Source organism: Pleurodeles waltl, chromosome 9 (assembly GCF_031143425.1).
Source record: "Pleurodeles waltl isolate 20211129_DDA chromosome 9, aPleWal1.hap1.20221129, whole genome shotgun sequence".
Lineage (NCBI taxonomy): Eukaryota > Metazoa > Chordata > Amphibia > Caudata > Salamandridae > Pleurodeles > Pleurodeles waltl.
In genome coordinates, this window is record NC_090448.1 from 794,462,233 (window position 1) to 794,481,261 (window position 19,029).

The 19,029-nt window shown below is 44.9% G+C and overlaps 1 protein-coding gene across 3 annotated transcripts in view; it reads right to left on the reverse strand.

Annotated features, from left to right (window-relative positions):
- The window catches only part of MUS81 (MUS81 structure-specific endonuclease subunit), a 382,977-nt gene that overhangs the window by 147,758 nt on the left and 216,190 nt on the right, over positions 1-19,029 (reverse strand). For all 3 annotated transcript variants that reach the window (XM_069208031.1, XM_069208030.1, XM_069208029.1), the window contains exons 10-12: positions 18,212-18,339; positions 17,215-17,327; positions 17,000-17,116 (exon numbers count right to left, since the gene is read on the reverse strand). In XM_069208031.1, the coding sequence (XP_069064132.1) occupies positions 17,000-17,116; positions 17,215-17,327; positions 18,212-18,339 (358 nt within the window). The remainder of the gene's footprint in view (positions 1-16,999; positions 17,117-17,214; positions 17,328-18,211; positions 18,340-19,029) is intronic.

Consider the following 19,029-nt stretch of genomic DNA (forward strand, 5'->3'; position numbering starts at 1 on the left):
CGATATACAATTCAATTACTTTAAAACGGGCATTTTAGGACAATAAATGGGGACAGGCTAGAATGGTTTGTCATTCACTGTCAGATCTGTATCCCAGTTCCGCTGATGTGTATTGAACAGGAGAGCTTTGTGCATGAGTATAGCATTGGCTAACCATCGGGTCTGATGTTCCCTCATACCTAGAACATGTAAATATTGGATGACAAGATGTTGCGGGACTTCCTGCTGTATCTATCCCCAAGATTGGCTCAGTACCCCAAGAAAGGAAGCATGTAATAAGAACTGTCCAGGCAGGAGTTTGGAGACAGCCAAGAAGTCTTCTATGGAGAGGAGAGTACCATTGTGCTATATGTCGCCTAAGCTGTGCAGGCTTGCTGCGTGCCATTGTGTTAAATTTCCTTTGGGAGGTGGTCGTGCAGCATTCCAAATAGTAGCAAAGCTTGGGTGTATGGCCTGGTCGATAGAGTAATAAACAGTGCCCTGCGATAACACTGGTAAACGGTTTGGAGGAGGGGAACACTCGGTAGTGGGGCCCTGGTAAGAGGATGGAAGAGGGTAAGCACTCATTCAAAGTCCCAAGGAAGAAGAAGTGTTGCAGTATCGGTCAGATTGTCACCTGCAAACCAGCGTGACACCCACAGGCGTTGGGAGGCCAAATATTATTGTCTGAGGTTGGGAACATTGAGCTAGTCACTGCCTGTAGGGAGGAAAAGCTTTAACAGCGAGTAGTACTACTCTGCAATGCGTGTTGTGCCAAATAAGATCTCCCATCATGCGCTCTAAAGATTGGAAGAAGGATTGGTTTATACAAAGAGGGAGATTGGCGAAATAGTACAGTAGTCTCTCTGTAGGGGCAACATTTTTGTCAGAGCCATCTTCCCGCACCAGACAGTGGCAAGGCTTGACAAAATGACACTTGTGCCCGTAGCGCAGGGACAGCATGAATCAAATTGCCCTCCAGGAGGTTCTCAGGCATGCGTTGACTTTGTATGCCTGCGAAACGAAAAGTATATGGCTGCCATGTAAGAATGGTGCTGTTCGCCTGATACAGTGTGTTTGGAGTATGATTGCTGAAAGGGAAAAGACATGACTTGGTTCAGTAAACTCAGAGGATGGAGATGATGGTAAAGTTGGTCGCGATGTTCGCAATAGTGGGAGCTATAGATCAAATAGAATTAGGATAAAACAGAATGTTATCCGCGTAAGGGAAAACTGAGTGCGTACAGTCCCCCAAAGGGCTCCCCCAATGTTGACCCTGGGTACGCAAGTGATGCGCCAATGCTTCTAGTGCTGGAGAGAACAACAGGGTAGATAGTAGGCAGCCCTGGCATGTCCCCCGCTGTATTGCGATGGGATCTTAAACTGGCAGCCAATTTTAACTTTAGCTGTGGGGATGATGTACAATAATTTGATCAGCCGTAAGAAAGGGGGGTTCTAGGTCATGTTGAAGTGCTTCAAATTAGAAGGGCCACTTTAGGGAATCAAAGGCTTTCCGCACAGTCTAAAACTAAGCACCCTCAGTGGGGTGTTCTGGGGTGTGTGCAAGTACACGAGGAAAAACGCTGAATGTTAAAGGAGCAGGTAGCAGGTACGAAACTGTTATGGTCCTTGTGGACGAGTTGCGGTAACATTTTGGCTACAATTTTATTGTCTGTATTTAACAGCACAAGAGGAATTGTAGGATTCCAGGTTGAGCGTTTCTCTACCCGGTTTGGGCAAGGAAATGAGGAGGGCATCCCTCAAAGTAGGTGGCAAAGACTCTGTATTGAGAGCAGTGTTCTATAATGTTTTCAAATCGGGTGCCACTAAAGAAGGGTGCATACACTTTATAGTATTCAGCTGATGGGCCATTCAGTCTCGGGGTTTTGCTGATGGCAAGTATGTCCTGCAATCTGATAATTAAGCCTAAGTGAATATATTTGTAATGATTTATTTAAATGCTGGCTGCTTCATTTTTACATTGGCTTGCTATTGATGTCTAAGATTTTTTAGAAGAGCGACAGTACGTGTCAAGCTTTTGTTAATAGTCAAAAGAATCAATGAGATCATGATCCAAACGCTGGGCACATAATGTGAAGGGCAGAGAGGAGTCTTCACACCAGGCGACACAGACATTTTTGTACAAGATATCTCAGATTCCTACTGGCTGCTACTGGACATGAGGCACTTAGTCTTTGTTCGCTGACTTATCAGTGCAGCTCGCCTCCTGAGACGAGAAAAGCAGTTATTAATGTTTCCTTGAACACAGAACTTCATTGTTCAAACAGGAATGCAGGTGCGTACCATTTTCGAAACTCACAAAGATAGGTTTTATTTTCTTCTTTGCTAGGATTCTAGAACTTATGTTTAAAAGCAGCAGAAAGCTAGGATCTTTATGTTTTAATACCAGTATGGAATGGTATATCTATGATTTTGGTACCAGTTTGGTAATCTTCATTGTGGTTACAATTCTTATTGCGTATAATAAAGTAGGATTTTGATTTTAAAATGCATATTTTAAATGTATCCTTTGTATTTTAGTGTTCTTGAATGTGCTATTCCTTAATAAAAAGGGGTTAGGAGCTCCATTGTTTATCCCTGTAACATTTCTTGTGACTAATCGTAAAATAGAACATATCATTCTCAGACATTGCTCAATTGGTTGTTTAGTGGTTACAGTACAAATGGTTTCCTTTTTTGGGAAGACACTTGACTAAGTCCTTAGTGCCAGGGGGTCTTCAAAACCGATCTGTGTTTGAAAAAAATCTAGGGAACATATCAAAACACCAACACATCTAACACTTTGCCTTCAATGGGTCCAATGGTTGAGCACCGCAGAAAGCCACAAGCTATATGCATCTAGCATACACAGATTTCGTTCAAAGTTGCCTGGTTGCCAAGATGACATTAAGTACCTCCGGAGGAAGGCCAAAGGAGATCAACTATTGCCACTCATTCTCCATGCATAAAGGTGCAGAATGCGCAGGCTTGGGTGCCATACTGTGCTCTGCTGTGGCTATAGGATACTCTGTAAGTGGCTGCATACTCAGATGATGGTTGTTCAAGCGAGGAAGTTCTGGGCAGCACATTCTCCTTCTCCAATCCAAAGCTACGAGAATAACTTAGGCCTCGTCGCTTCTGATCTACTTCAGAACTTGGGGCAGGAGGGGTAGCGACGAGAAGTCATATAGGAGACCTGTGCTCCATACTAAAGGGCCTAACTGCGATTTGTGATCTGCTAGTTGCAGCCAGCATGGGTTTGTCCACCCTGGTGTTTAAAGATCCTGCTAGGTGGCATACCACCAGAAAATCTGTAGGTTCAGCCGGAACCAGAGGTGAAGAGCTTCTTAGCACAGGACTCAGGATCCCACCCCGCCCTGCTTGTTGTTGTATGACACCGCACTAGTGTTGTAAGCGAGAGCCTGTGCCAGCCGTCCCTTGATGGAGGGGAGGAAAGCCTTCAAAACCAAGCAAATTACAAGCAGCTCCAGTAAACTGGTGTGGAGGAGGGCCTCTGCCACAGCCAAAGCTCTCTAGTCCTCAACTCTTCCAGATGACCTCCACAACCCAGTAGTAACACATTTGTCACCACCATCAACTCTAGGTGGGACAGGAAGGGGGATCTGCCGCTGGTACAACTGTGGTCAAGCAGTCATCACTGCAGGTTTTTGCAGTCACCTGTGACACCTGAATGGAATCTGCCAGGTTGCGACAGTGCTAGACCGAATGAGTCTTCAGGTCCTACTGCAAAGCTAGCAGGTACATCCTTCTCTGTCCAAGCAGCCAAACTATGAAATTCATTACCCCCAAATATAAGATCCACGGATAACTATCTTGTCTTCAGAAGACTACTCAAGAGTTGGCTCTTTCCTTCATAACCACCATATTCAAACAGCTATGGACTGCATATGCCCATGTTGATAAATATTTTTTATCTGATTATGTGTATATTCTAGATATATATATATATAGTTCTTTAGAAAATATGTATCGCTACTACAAACTACACACATACTCTTTAAAACTGTTTAACTAATGTATATTTACTCACGGTTAAAATATGTATATATATGTGTATATATATATATATATATATATATATATATATATATATATATATATGTGTGTGTGTGTGTATGTTATTCTATGCTTAACATGTTCATGGGGGGCACTTTGCGGCGCAGGACGCGCCAGGAACTCTGAGGGACTACATATCCCAGACTGCTTGCAGCCCCAGGAGGCGGCCATCTTGTGAGCACCCGCATCCACTTGACCACACCAACGAGTGCTATATAGCGCGTGGGGGCACTTCTCGGAGTGGGTCACGCCAGGAACTCTGAGGGACTACATCTCCCAGACTGCTTTGCGGCCCAAGGAGGCGGCCATCTTGCGAGCACCTGCATCCACTTGACCACACCAACGAGAGCTATATAGCACGTGGGTGCACTTCGCGGCGGCGGACATGCCAGGAACTCTGAGGGACTGCATATCCCAGACTACTTTGCCGCCCCAGGAGGTGGCCAACTTGTGAGCACCTGCATGCACACCAACGAGCGCTATATAGCAAAGCCTGGGCCAAGGGCAAGCCCGTCGTAGCCCGGAGGAGGCGGGTCTGGGCCACCCCGCTAACATTTACTTTAAATAGGCACCACTGACTATTGCCACTATTGTATCTTCTTCCAGGTCTATTATTGAACAGCTATCCATTAACTATGAGAAAATAAGCAAATGGGCAAAAGGAAGGCAATAGAGGGTGGGGCAGGGGTGGTGTCAAAAACCAAGCGGAAAAGACAGAAGCATGTAGTCAACAACTGTGTTATGGACAAAATTGACAACCTTCTTGACGAATGTGAAGGAATTCTTAACTCCCCCCCCCTGCCCCCCCCCTCGTCACCCCCCCCCCCCCCCCCAGGCAGCAGCTCCACCAGAATCGGGGAGAAACCTCACCTGTTAGGAAGGACGCCGGCCATATGAAAATTGCTGACATATTTGTAAAGCGCGGCCAACAGGCCATAACATCTGCATGCCAGGGGGAGGGTAGGGATGTCATCAGCCACGCCCACCAATATCGGCGGATAATCCTTTAGCTAACCCCAGCGACCCTATCCAGTGCATTAACCGCTTTATCCCCTAATAAACATCTCAGACACCCAGGACGACCCAGACAGCGATCTGCACATTACAACTAATATTGCACCAAAGGACTGGGTGGATCACTTTGGGGGTTATATTCTTACAACCATGATAGTTCTACCGCTCGCCAGAGGGACACTTGCTCATCTATCACTCTAACACCTACCCCTCCAGTGTTGCAAATATTTTCCCAAGCAGACATAGAATACTATTTAGGCTTCCTAAAGCGCGGTAGGGCACCAGGTGTGGATGGTGTCCCAGCAGACTTATTCTTAACCGATATAGCTGTCTGGTCAAGGTATATCACCATCATAGCGAATACAATAGCATCTGGGGCACCAATCCCTGAGTCTTGGAAGGGGACCATCACTATCCCCATTTTTTAAAAGTGCAACAAAAGCCTCCCAGCAATTATAGGCCTATTAGCCTAATAGACTGTGTGCAGAAAGTGTTCTGTCATTATGGAAGACCGCGACATTCTTAGTCCCCTCCAGGCAGGTTTTCGCAAAAAAATATCTACCATTGAGCAAGCCCTTAGGTTCCTGCTCTTATTCTGGAAAACTGTTTTTATTGGGAAAGGGAACCTGTACGTTGCTTTTGTGGACTTGAAATCCGCATTCGATTTAGAACCCCGTATCAAGCTGTGGGAAGTTCTTTCCCTAATGGGAATCCCTGAGCACATTCTTGTTCTACTAACCCGGTTCCACAAGGGTAATTATGCACGTGGCAGGTGGGACGACAGGGGGCAGTTAACCAACAGAATTCAGGTGTCAAGGGGTGTGCGGCAAGGGTGTGTCCTTGCCCCCACCCTGTTCTCCCTGTACATAAATGATATTGTCCCCTCTTTACTTAGACTGGAGGCAGATGCACCATCATTAGGCACACAGAAAATTCCGGTCCTGCTCTTTGCAGACGATACATTGCTGATATCCAAGACTCCTAGTGGATTACGTAAACTCCTTGCGTGTTTTGAGGAATTCTGCTCCACAAGGGGACTTGAAATCAATGCCTCTAAATCGAAACTGATGAGACACAATCCACACAGATCATTTAGAGGAAAGTTCACTCTTGAGGGAACTCCACTTGAAAAGGTTGACACTTTTAGTTACCTGGGCTTAATGCTAACGGAAACAATGCTTTGGAATTCTCATTCTGCAAAGCAAGCAATCAAGATAAAGCAAACAAGGCTGCCTTAATAAAGGACTTTAACCTTTCATATACCAAAACAATACGCCCCGCGATCCGGATATATGAAAACAAGGCAGTAAGCTCAGCCCTTTATAGGGCTGAACACTGGGGCTGAAAATGATTTTTTATGGAATTTAGTGTCCCTTCCGTTGAATTGTCCACTGTTTCCTCTCTTTAAAGACCTAGGCCTGAAACGCATTGACCACAAAGCCCGTCTACGCCCCCTCTTGTATTGGCAGCGCCTTTGGACCACCCCGGAGCTCGCCTCCTTCACTACAGCCCTGCAGGTCATCCTAGAAGCTGACCATTCCCATAGTATCCCCTGGCTTAGACACATCAAGGGGTTACTTTACTCGCTTGGGCTCAGAGAACTGTGGGATTCCATAACCACCACCTTGTTTTCTTCCAAAAGTGATCTTAATAAACTGTAATGGCACATGGTAGACTCTGAAGACACGAGGGTCGCTCTTCACTCTACACTATCATGTAACTTCACCAACCTAAAAGAGACTTGCAAATATGAGGCTTTCTGGGACATAATCACGGTGCCAAGAGAGAGGAAGTTGTACTTTCAGTTCCGTATTGGCATCCTGCCATTAAGATGATTCCCTAGTCGCTGGTCACATGACGAAACAACAATCTGCCCAGCTGGTAAAGCACCCATTGAAAACCTCTCCCACGTCGTATTTGTCTGCCCTGAATACACTGCTCAACGCAGGACATGGTTGACCCCGGCTTGTAGACTGCTGGGAGTTCGCAGGTCCGACTTAGCTCTTCGAATTCTTAGATCAGATATTCTACCTATGCCAGTGATTGCTGTTGCCAAATTCTTTGGGGCAAGCTGGATTGTCAGAGGGAAATTTTTACCAATATAATGGTGTTAGCGAGAATGTTAGACTCACCTCGGGAGCACATTCAATCTTTATTTTTATTCAAATTCTTATCCTTATTTAATTTTATCTTTTTATTCATATACATGTATTGTACATATTTTATACACATATTTTATTTATCCTGTGTAATTATTTATTGTTGCTGTGTTTTTTTGGCTCTTGTAGCCGAAATAACGTTTTCTTGACTTGAACATTAAAATAATGATCAAAAATGTACATATATATAAAAAATTATAAATACAAAATATCATATTTTTACTCTCTTGTAAGCTTTACTTTGTCTACCCATCACCATGTCATGTCTCTATCAATCTATCGTCCATTCCCACTCTGACTCATTCCAAATCCATTCTACTACTTTCATCCCCTAAATAACCCTGCCTAAGCTCTTCCCTCCTCTTCCACATTTAATGCACCCAAACATCAGTTTAAGACCATGATCTCCCAAACAACCCTACTAAATGCTCCCTCATTTAGCTCACCTCTAACTCATCCAAAACCCCTCCTGCTACTACGATCTCCCTAACCCTTTCCACAGACTCTTCCCTCCCCCATCCCCTCTTTACTCATCCCAAGCCTGAATCCTATTACTATAAACTCCCAATTAACACTTCTGGATTCTTCCTCCTCCACCCCTCCATTACTCCAGTCGATCCAACTAAAACTCACATATCCGCGGCTCAAATTAACTCATAATAATACTAAAACTGTACTCATATTTCCCTATACTAATCCACCACTAATTCCTTTTGGGTTCCGGAGTAGCGTGCTACTCGCCGAAAAGCACTGACGCCTCGTCAGGGGTAGTAAGAGCTATATAAATACTATTACAATTCAATATGCCGTCTGCCATGGTAGGTGAACAGGATGCAACACGTTAGTTGGCCCAAGAGCCTTAGAGCCATTCTTACTGGGACCCAGGACAGAGGCTGTAAAATTAGAATTCCCTGGAATCATTGGTCAGGAGGAAAGGCCAGTAAGAGCACCATATACAGGATTACTCTGATGAAGGAGAGCCTCTGCGAAGGAGTCTGGTCTGAATTTGGGAGGCTGACTGAGAACACCAAAGAGTAAAGGAGGTTCGCCATTGTCTGGAGGTGGTACGCAACTAACTGTGGCGAGCCCACCTTCAACAGCCAGTTATCGGGGTAAGGGAAGACTGGTACCCCCACCATCACCTTTGTGACCAACAAAGGGGCAGTGGTGAAGACGAGATGGAGCATAGCAAACTGAAAGTGCTTGTGGTCACCATGAGCCGCAGGCCTCCATGACAGGGACGTTAAAATAAAGAGTCCTGCATGCCCATCACCATCAAGTCTCTGGGATCCATGGCAGAGAGAATTTTGGCCATAGTGAGCATTCTAAAATTGTCCTTGCACAGGAAAGCAGTGAAGCAGCAAATGTCTTAGATAGGATAGAGGCCTAGGGCCATATGTACGAAAGCTTTTTCCCATAGACAGAGAATGGGTAAAATCCTTTGGTACATCTGGATCCTAATTCCTTATTCGGCCCACGGAGGTAACAGGAATAACACTCACTTCCAAGTCCAATACCCTCTCAATGGATCTTTCGGCCAAAAGAAGCCTGCACGTCCTGGGATAAAACAAACAGAAGTCCTCCGAGAAATGGTCTGAAGTAGGTGGCAGGTGCACTGGGTCAGTGGACAATCTGTAAGGCCAATTTGTCAGAGGTGATTTGTTACCATGGGTGAAAGAAGTGACAGATCCTGCCTCCTACTGGATAGTCGCACAGTAGGTGTAGACAGGTAATGGTGCACTTAGAGGGGGTAGAGGTTGTGCTCAGAGGGGCGAAAGACTGGGATGAACAGTGCCGCTTGAGGGCGGGTCTTTATCTTTTGGGTCCATGGCCCGACCTTGGAAGCCCTGGGAAGCCTGTTGAGGAGCCCGACGTTGTTAAGCCAAGTGCATGGTATATCCCCAAAAAGGATGAAATTGTTAGGGGGACTGCTTGACTGGAACTGAAAGACACAAGGAGATTGATGTGGCCCAGCTCTCCTTAAAATGCTCTAAGAAGTAGGAGGCATCAAAAGCATACCAACCAAAGATGCATGGAGGTCTCCTAAGAAGCCTGTGAACGTTGTCAAGCGTGGCAATGAAGCACCAACTCAAGTTCCATTGCCCTACCTAGACAGTCTGTGATGTGCAGGCCCTGGCAGAGGATAAAGTTGGCCCCTTCTCAAACATCCTCAATAGTTTGAGCTGGAGAACCCAGTAAAAGTATTTTGGGGACCGTGGGCAAGATCTTGCCTACATCAGTGTGTGAGCAAGGACTTCACATGGGTTCAGCCTGTGCCTTGCCAGGCTGCAAGACCATGCAAGACCATTGTCAACTTGTTCGATTTTACCTCCATATTGGAGACATGAAGTCAAGGACCTGAGCAATCTTCCTTATTACTGTGACAAATTAAGGCTTTTCTCAGTGGATGGCCGGAGAACGGCTGGAAGGTGAACCGGGGCAGGCCGAGCCTAGCATTAAGTGAAGAAACCAGCCCAGTATTGGGTGAGTTGTCCAGTCCATTGGCATGCAGTAGCCCTATATACTAGTGACCATCATCATAAGATTGGGCAAATATTTCCCCATCCCCACCATCATCATCTCCTTAAGGCTGACTTTGATCTGTAATGTAATCTTGGCAGCCAGGCGTCCCTCCACCAAAACAGTATATGCCTGTTGTTGGAAGAAATTTGTTGCATTACAGACTTCAGGCGGAAGGTTAAAAGCTGTCAACTGCTGCTGCCCATCTCTACGCAAGAGACAGAGACTGGACAGGTTTGGGTGGAGAACCCTCCGCTGCTGCTGTGACAGAAGTTACTCCAGAAGGGGCAGTCTGAAGGGAGGATCAGTGGCCATGCTCAGTAGATCAGAATACCAGACTACTCATGCTGAGTCTGAAGCCACCAGAATTACTTGGGCCTGGTTGTTCTTGATCTTCTTGAGAACTCTGGGCAGAAGTGGGATATGTGGATAGGAGGCCTGAGTTCCAATCGAGACTAAAAGAATTGCAGAGCGATTGGCACCTTGGAAACTTCAACACAAAATACTGCTGAGATTGCACGTTCTCTGCAGAAGTGAACAGATCTAACCAAGGCTCCCTCCACTGCTGAAAGAGACACTGCTCCAACTTCAGATGGAGATGCCATTCGTGACGGACTATGCATTGGCCGAGTTTGTCCATTCTGGCGTTCAGAGAGCCAGCCAGATGTTGAAGCAACAGGGAATTGCCCTGTTATTCCAGCCACGTCCAGATGAGCAGAGCCTCTTGACAAAGGGTCCACGACCCCACCCTGCCCTGCTTGTTGCAGTACCACATGGCAGTGGTGTTGTCTGTGAACATCTGCACTACCTTCCCTTTAAGAGAGTGAAGGAATGTTTTCAATGATAGTCTGATTACCCAGAGCTCCAACAGGTTGATGTAGAGTCCACACTCTGCCTGGGGCCAGATGCCTCTGATCTCCACCTCTCCCACGTGGCAGCCCCATCCCAGGAGTGACGCATCTGTCACAACTGTCAGATGTGGTCGGGGAAGGGAGAGGTATCTGACTCCTGCCCAATCGCAGTCCATTAGCCACTTCTGCAGATCTTGTGTAGATGCCTCCAAGATCAGGATCATGTTGGAGAGATACCTCTGATGCTGGGCATACTGGAACTTCAGGAGGCCAAGAGGCCCAGCAGCCCCAGAGCCATTTTCACCGAAATCCAGGATAGAGGCTGAAACGTCGGTATCATAGCCTGAATATCCTGGACTGGATGCTCGGGAAGATAAGCTCGAAACTGCACAGTGTCCAGAAGAGCTCTGATGAAAGGGAGCATCTGAGAGGGAGTCAAATGTGACTTTGGCACGTTTATAGTGAACCCCAGCAAATGCAGAAGGTCTGCTGTGGTCTGAAGGTGGGAGACAACAGCCTGGGATGAGTCCGCCTTCAACAGCAAGTCATAAAGATAGGGGATGACTGAAACATGTGATCTGTGCAGATGATCTACGACCACCGCCCTCACCTTGGTGAACACCTGTGGGGCAATGGAAAGACCAAAAGAAAGCAGGGTCAACTGGAAGTGATTGTGGCCTACCACGAACTGCAAGTAACATCTGTTGGAAGGCAGGACGGGGATATGGAAATATGAGTCCTGCCACTCCAACACCTCCATCCAGTCTCCTGGGCCCAGAGCAGATAGAACCTGAGCTAGAGCATTTTGAACTTCTTCTTGAGAAAGAGATTGAGGGACTGAATGTCTACGAAAGGGCAAAGGACCTTGTCCTTTTTGGGCACCAGAAAGTAGCGGGAATAACAATCATGACATACTTCTGGCACAGGGATCCTCTGTATGGCTCTCTTGGCAAGAGAGCTATAACTTTCTCTGGAAGAAGTACCAAGTGATCCTCCATCATCTGATTGTAGGATGGTTGCATGGATGGAGGAGTAGTCTCAAAGGGGAGGGAGTAGCCCCTTTGAACTATGGACAAAACCCACCTGTCTGACGTGATGGACTGCCAGCAGGGCAGGTGAAAGCAGTCTGGTCCCTGGTGGGGAACTGTCAGACTAGAAAGATTTGCAGGCAGCTATTGAAAATTGGAGGGGGGGTAGAGGGGGGGCATGTGAACTTTGCTGCATCTCTCCTATCAGCAACTTCTTGGGAAAGTATAGCCCGGGCTTCCTCCAGGACCTGTGGTACCACTTGTGCATCTGTATACCAAGAGTGTGGGAATAACGGTCCAAAAGGCATGCTGTGTTCACTGACTGCAATGTCAGGCTGAAAACCAAGCTCTCAGGGGTAGGGTGTTGTGTCAGGAAACCTGGGTCACCCGGTGCAGGGCGATGGTGGCGGGCAATTGCCCTGTTCACAGGAGCCCCTGTGCTGAATCTGGACCAGATATCCAGTAGGACATCCATAAGGGCTTCATTAATGGGAAGCAGGGGTTCAGAGGATGGAGCCCCAGGCTGAAGCACCTCTATCAGGAGGTTAGTACTGCCACCGAATGCAGCACAAGGTCCAGGACCTTGGCTGCTCTCCGCACCACCAGTGAATATGAAGCTCCCTCCTCTGTAGCCACGGTGGGGGGACAGGGCATGGCAGTGTCTGGGGAGGTATCCAACACACTGGCTTCACCCAGGTCCGTACAGCAGTCCATGGGGCCTTGGAGATGGTATTCCAAAGGGCCCAGCAACCCCCTCCATTCCTCACCGTAACCAGGCCGACAGGAATAAGGCTCAGAATCCAACATAGGGGGCACGGCCCCTGTCGGTGCCAGAGTTGTACGACACCTATCTGGCTCAATGTCAGAGTCGGCAAAGAGGATGGGAGAGGCGCCGCCCTGGGACATTGGTGGCGCCGGGTGCATCGACGTTGGGAACACTGCCGGGGAAGGTCGTGGTGGTACGACTGGCGTCTAGCGGATCCAGGAACGGTTCTATGGGTGCTCCCTTTCCAACTCCGCGGGGCCCAAAGGCACACCAGCAGGGTCAGAGTGGCCATTAAACTCCTTAAATTAGGCAGGGGTCCTTCCGGCTCGGGGAGGCACTGAGCCGGCCCAGATCCAGGCTCCTCAGAGGGAGACCTAAAATGGGACTTCTTCTCACTTCTTACTTCTTACTTACTTTATCGCCCAAGGATTTGGAGTGGGATGAAGAAGAGGTAGAGGCTACACAGCCGATCCAGAGACCTTCCTCTCAACCGAGACTCATGCGGAGCCGAACATCAAGTCGCCATCAGCTTTAGGGACTGCTCCTTCATAGCATTTGGATTCATGGCCGGCACTCAAAGCATGACTTTGGGTCGAGGTTGTGCTTCCGACACCAAAGACACATGAGGTGCAGATCTGTCACAGACATCGCCTGATGGCAGGATGCATAAGGATTGAACTTGGTCTTATGCGAAGGCATCCCTTGACACAACAGGAGTATAAATACTCAAAAAAAGCTGTGACAAAACTTAGAAAAATATCAGTCAAAAAAACGACTGAGGGGTAGCTCTTTCCTTGGATCAGTGCTGGTAGGGGCGGACCGAAAAGAACTGACATCAGCATGCCGGGATGGCTGATATAAAGACACTTCAATCAAATTCCTTTTGCTTCAGTCTTTATTCTTTCATCTCTACTGCCTCAGCAACAGTTCTCCACACAGCTGCTCTTCTAGCTCCTCAACGTTCTACTGTCAACTCCAGCCCAATAACTGTCAGACTCTACCATTCTAAGGGGAAGGGGAGGTGGAACATACTACTTCTATCGGTGTAAATATTAAACTCCTATTAGGATAAACTTATTTATATAGAACAATATATATATAGCTTATTTAATTAAAACTGCGATACAACACATCTTCCCTTCTAACAAAACTAGAAATAGTACAGTCATCTGCTATCATTAATTACAGTTCATTATACTCAAGTAGTAATCTCGTAATCTTTATGCCAAACAGGAGGTTTAATTCGTCGGCTATATGTTCTTTTCTCATAACCTCCTTCATTGCGATTCTGTGGAACTTCCTGACTTCCTTCCGCTTCCTCAGGATTGCTTTCAGTCTTTTCTACACCCGGTGGCTGTTTGACGATCCTATCCATGCTCCAACACTGTCCATTCTCTAATACAACTACATTTCTTTTTACTTTGGCAATATTGAATGGGCCCATAAACTTGGTGTCTCTCACATTTGACCTCATTCCCTTCAATGGATTTTTAACATACACTCTGTCCCCTACCACCCACTGTTGTTGTTTCGTACCATGTTTCTTATCATACATTCTTCTGTATTTATCTTGGTGCAGAGATAATTTAAGTTTGATATGAGGGGTTGCAGGTTCACTCTTCTCTCCTCCACCTAACCATGAGGGAAAGAATTTTGTGCTTGGTTTTCTGCCTTTTAGCGCAGAAAACGGGGAAACTTTAGTGATTAAATTTGGAGTTGTATGGTATGCCCATAACATGTCTCTGATAGCATTTTCCACACTCAAATGATTAACACTAGCTAACTGTATGCATTCCTTGATCATACGATTGGTTCTCTCAATCAGACCATTTGCCCTTGGGCAATACAAAGCTGTAGTGAGGTGATTTATACTGAGAGATGCAAGGAAGTCTTTCATTGCTAAAGAAGTCAACTGAACCCCATTATCAGTAATAAGGGTAGCTGGTATGCCCTCAACAGCAAACACATCCTTGAGGAAATTTATCACCGATTCAGTTGTGATTTGGTTAACTAATTTTGCATTTATCCAATGCGAGTGGTAGTCAATTAATACTAAGGCAAAGCGTTTGACTACTCCTGTCATGTTGATTGGCCCAATGATATCTAATGCCAGTTTGGACCAAGGTTTGTCAGGTATGGACACAGGAGAAATTGGGGTTTTGCGAATCAATTTCGTTTTATCACTGCGTGCACATATGGTGCAATCTTTGACTTCTGTTTCAGTCATGGAGTCCATATTAGGGAACCAGTACCGTTCCCTAATACGTGATTTTGTTAGGCTTCTGCCCAGATGGCCCTCATGAGCCAGCCTAATGATTTTGTGTCTTAAACTTGCAGGAGGTATTATTTTATCATTCCTAAATACACAATTTCCTATTTCATTTATTTCATATCTCACCTCCCAGTAGCTTTTAATAACTTCATCCAGATCCTTCCTGGATTCAGGCCATCCTTCCTTGGCTCTCAGTTTTAGCAAGGATAGAGATTCATCTTTTTGACATGCTGAATTCCATTCATCTTCATTGATAGAAGATGTAGAAACTACCAATATAGGATATTCTGGAGTATCAAAGTCTTCTACTACATCCAACGGAACTCTAGATAGAAAATCCGCAGCCAAATTTCTATTGCCAGGGAGGTACTCAACCTTGAAACAGAAGCTTTCAAGGCCCAAGGTCCACCTCGCAATCCTTGGAGTGCTGTTGTAAAATCCCTTAGTGGAGAATACATAAACTAAAGGTTTGTGGTCTGTGCGTATGGTAAATTGTGTACCCCAAAGAAAAAATTTAAAATGTTTAACAGCCCAGAAACATGCCAGAGCCTCTCTTTCAATGACTGAGTAATTGGATTCAGCTTTGCTTAGAGCCCTTGATGCAAAAGCCACAATCCTCTCTTTGCCATCAATGACTTGTGATAGTGTAGCCCCCAAACCCAATTTACTGGCATCTGTGGTGAGAATAGTTTTCCTTTCATGATTAAAATTACAAAGATATGGTGCTGATAAAATGGCCTGTTTAATCTTTTCAAATGCATAATCCCATCCTCGTCGCCAGTGATATAAAGACACTTCAATCAAATTCCTTTTGCTTCAGTCTTTATTCTTTCATCTCTACTGCCTCAGCAACAGTTCTCCACACAGCTGCTCTTCTAGCTCCTCAACGTTCTACTGTCAACTCCAGCCCAATAACTGTCAGACTCTACCATTCTAAGGGGAAGGGGAGGTGGAACATACTACTTCTATCGGTGTAAATATTAAACTCCTATTAGGATAAACTTATTTATATAGAACAATATATATATAGCTTATTTAATTAAAACTGCGATACAACACTGGCGCCTATATAGGATCTGGCACATCATATCTGGCGCGCAGTACGCCGACGACAGAAGCAGAGCTGATCAACACCACCTAATGACGCAAAGAGGTAATTCCAGACTGATGCCTGGGGAAAATCTAAGGTAAAGAATCTGTAACTAGATGTCTCTATCAGATCTACTGATTACTTGTTCCCGAGCACCACCATTTGGCACAATGAAGAGTGTGGGGAGGTGGAGAAAGCAGTCTCCTCTGTTTGCACATGGAATTATCTAGGCAAGGCCTTCGCCTTGGCATCTCTCACAGCAACACAGGGGGTGCTCTTCATTTGTTTAGAAGTTGGGCTTTTACTTTGAAACTGTTCGTCGTTGGCGTTATTAAACGCTGTGCCCATAGGCATATTCCTTTGAGCTGTACTTCGTTTTTGGTATAATAAAGTACTTCACTGGTATAAAAGCATTGGATTGAACAATCATTCTTGCAAGTGATTTGATAACAGTTGAGTTCCAAGTGTATACACCCTCCTCAAGAAGCCTTGGACTGCTTGCCCCACTACCCAGAGGGTCTAAAGCAGCAAGCATGCTCTTGGTATACAGTTTGCAGTGCAGTGGGAAAGTAGTGGTAAAAGGCCTCAAGTATCACAGCTGTGGCCCAGTAATCCTGGCTTGCCATGTAGCCCCAAACAACCTATGACGAGCAGTGACATAAAGAAGGAAACCTCAGACGGGGAGACGATTGGCAACATCCTGGGGCCACTGAGAGATCAGAAAGAGATGATGTCAGCCTTAAAGACTTTAGTGAAAAGGCTAGACTGGTAGTCTAAAAATGCTGTGGAGGCATGTCTGCCTAAAATGGAAAAAGGTAAAGAGTGTGAAGACTTCATTGTCTGGACTGGAGACCGAAGTAGAAAGAGTGGAGGTTCAGATCTCTTCTATTAGTGTGCTTCATCAGTCATTACGATGGCGGAAACACGGATAACAACCCTAGAAAATATTCAGAGAGCTGCAAATATTAGATTCCTAAGTCTTCCTATTTAGGTAAAGAAAGAATATCTTATGACTGTTGTGTATATTTTTTTGCTTATTATTTCATGTCTCCATTGCAGGCGTGTTTGGCGCTTGTTAAGGTCTTTCATCTGTCCTTCAGGGCAGTGGACCCCAATGCATCCCAAGATGGTGGCACAAAATTTATCACAAAAACCAATCCAGGGTGGAGAGGCCTATCGCTAAAGAAAGCATATGCATTTATACTACACACCCAATATATAACAATTCTTGTGCACCACCTACCTGCGTGTTCACAATTGCTTGCTGTAAAGTGGCCTCTGGAATGCTCAGGTGCTGTGCAGAGCCATAATCTTCCACCAGATAAATTGGGTTTCGCAACCCACATCTCTTCATTCGAAACTAAGAAAGATGCACGGAGATTAGCATTTATTTACAAAGACAGAGATGGGGTGCGCTCATATGTGAATAAACAGTAGTCCAAGCAAATCATAGTTTACCTTCTGCTCACGAAACCTGCCATCAATGATGCTACTGCAGAGGTCATCCATCCTCTTCCTCTCAACCACATAGTCCAGCACCATTTCTCTGGCTGACGGGGCCCTCAGCTGACCTATATCAGAGCAGAGAGAATCACACCTCTCTTTAGTATATAGCCACTTTAGAAGTTATATATAGGCAAGCAATTACAAAACTATTTAGGCTGAGTTCAGCATATGGAACATGCTTGCATTCTGTAACAGTATTGTGTTATTAGATATTCCACTAGCTTACATATGTAACAGCAGACCTTCCCCCTGATATTTTCCTTGTGAGATTCTAATGAATGCTTATTTAAAAGACTAATTACTACACGTACCCAATTTAATGATTTAAACAGCTTTCCCGTTGGAACTAGATAAGTGAATCGCAACATCATCCTGCAGGAATTTCATATAGAAGCACAGTATGAAGACGAAAGGGCTTCAGAATACATAAGTCACATTCACATTATCACATGACATAGCATATGAACCATCTGACATATAGTTTTCATACTGAAAATAGAAAGACAATTGCAACAAAAACACAAAAAGGTTGCTTTAGACTAAAGATGAGCGTGGGCAGCTATTTAGTAAATTAGTTCCTTTTCAAATAAAATGCAGAAAGAGCATTTTTTCTCATACAGTAAGAAATACGACACTACTGATAAATATCGCTTTCAGATTATTGCAATCCATGTAATTGATGTTTTTTACAGAAGCAAATGTATTGTTAAAATGTAAGTTTAATTTTCAAAGATAGCTGCATCACTGACACAAATCTGCTTTTATAAGTTATAGTATCGTAAGTGGACCACAGATAGTGTTCGTTTAATATAGTAAAGCACTCCTGTGAGGAGAAGTCAGTAAATATGTTTCCTGGCTAGTACAGCCCTTTGATAAATGCACTGCACTGGTATGTGAAACCGTTCAATAATTTTACACATCTTTTTGTATATTCACGTGAATGGAATACCTGGTACAGGTTTGACTTTCTCTTTTGCTGTCCAAAGAAAGTCACCCACATGCAGTTTTCGGACATCAAACTGCACTCCGTTCTTTTTCAGCTCTGCTACAAGCTCCTGCTTCCGATGGGTTGACCCACTTCCAGCAGCAAGTTCAAATAAAAGAAAAAAAATGCATTATGCAGCAATTGCACTTCTGCTTGTGTCAAGATTTGATCAATGGAGGTTTAGGAAACCCTCATAGCGAACGTTTGCTCATTGAGTGAAGGCCCCCTGCCCACCCAAAAAAATCATGTATATATATATATATTTATGATCTTTATCATTTACACGTTTGTTTTGATAGTGTGCTTCTAGTTTACACATTCAAATAATCATGCAATGTATAACATTTAGAGAAAGTTAAAGTGTTTTTAAAATTAATCTATGCATCACAATGATATATTTCTCATAACAATGTCAAGAAAATGATATAAAATGAGCCCACTTAGTTCTCCTGAAGGGACAGACACTTCTGAATCCAGAGGTTTCCATCAAGACCATTACCAATAACAGGGACAGCCACATAGATAGTATCCATCCGTGTCCTGCGGACAGGCTTTGGACTACAAAGTATAAATGAAGTTTTGGTATACAACAACAAACATCTAAATACTAAACTCTGATAAAAAGGCAGCCGTTTTGTGCCAATATGTTCATTCGCTACCACAATACACAAGGGAAATTGCTACTATGCAACATGTTAGCAGTTTTCATATCTTTTACGTTCTGTTTATACCTAATAGTTACAGTTGTCTCAATATATAGCGCACTAAAATATGATTCGACT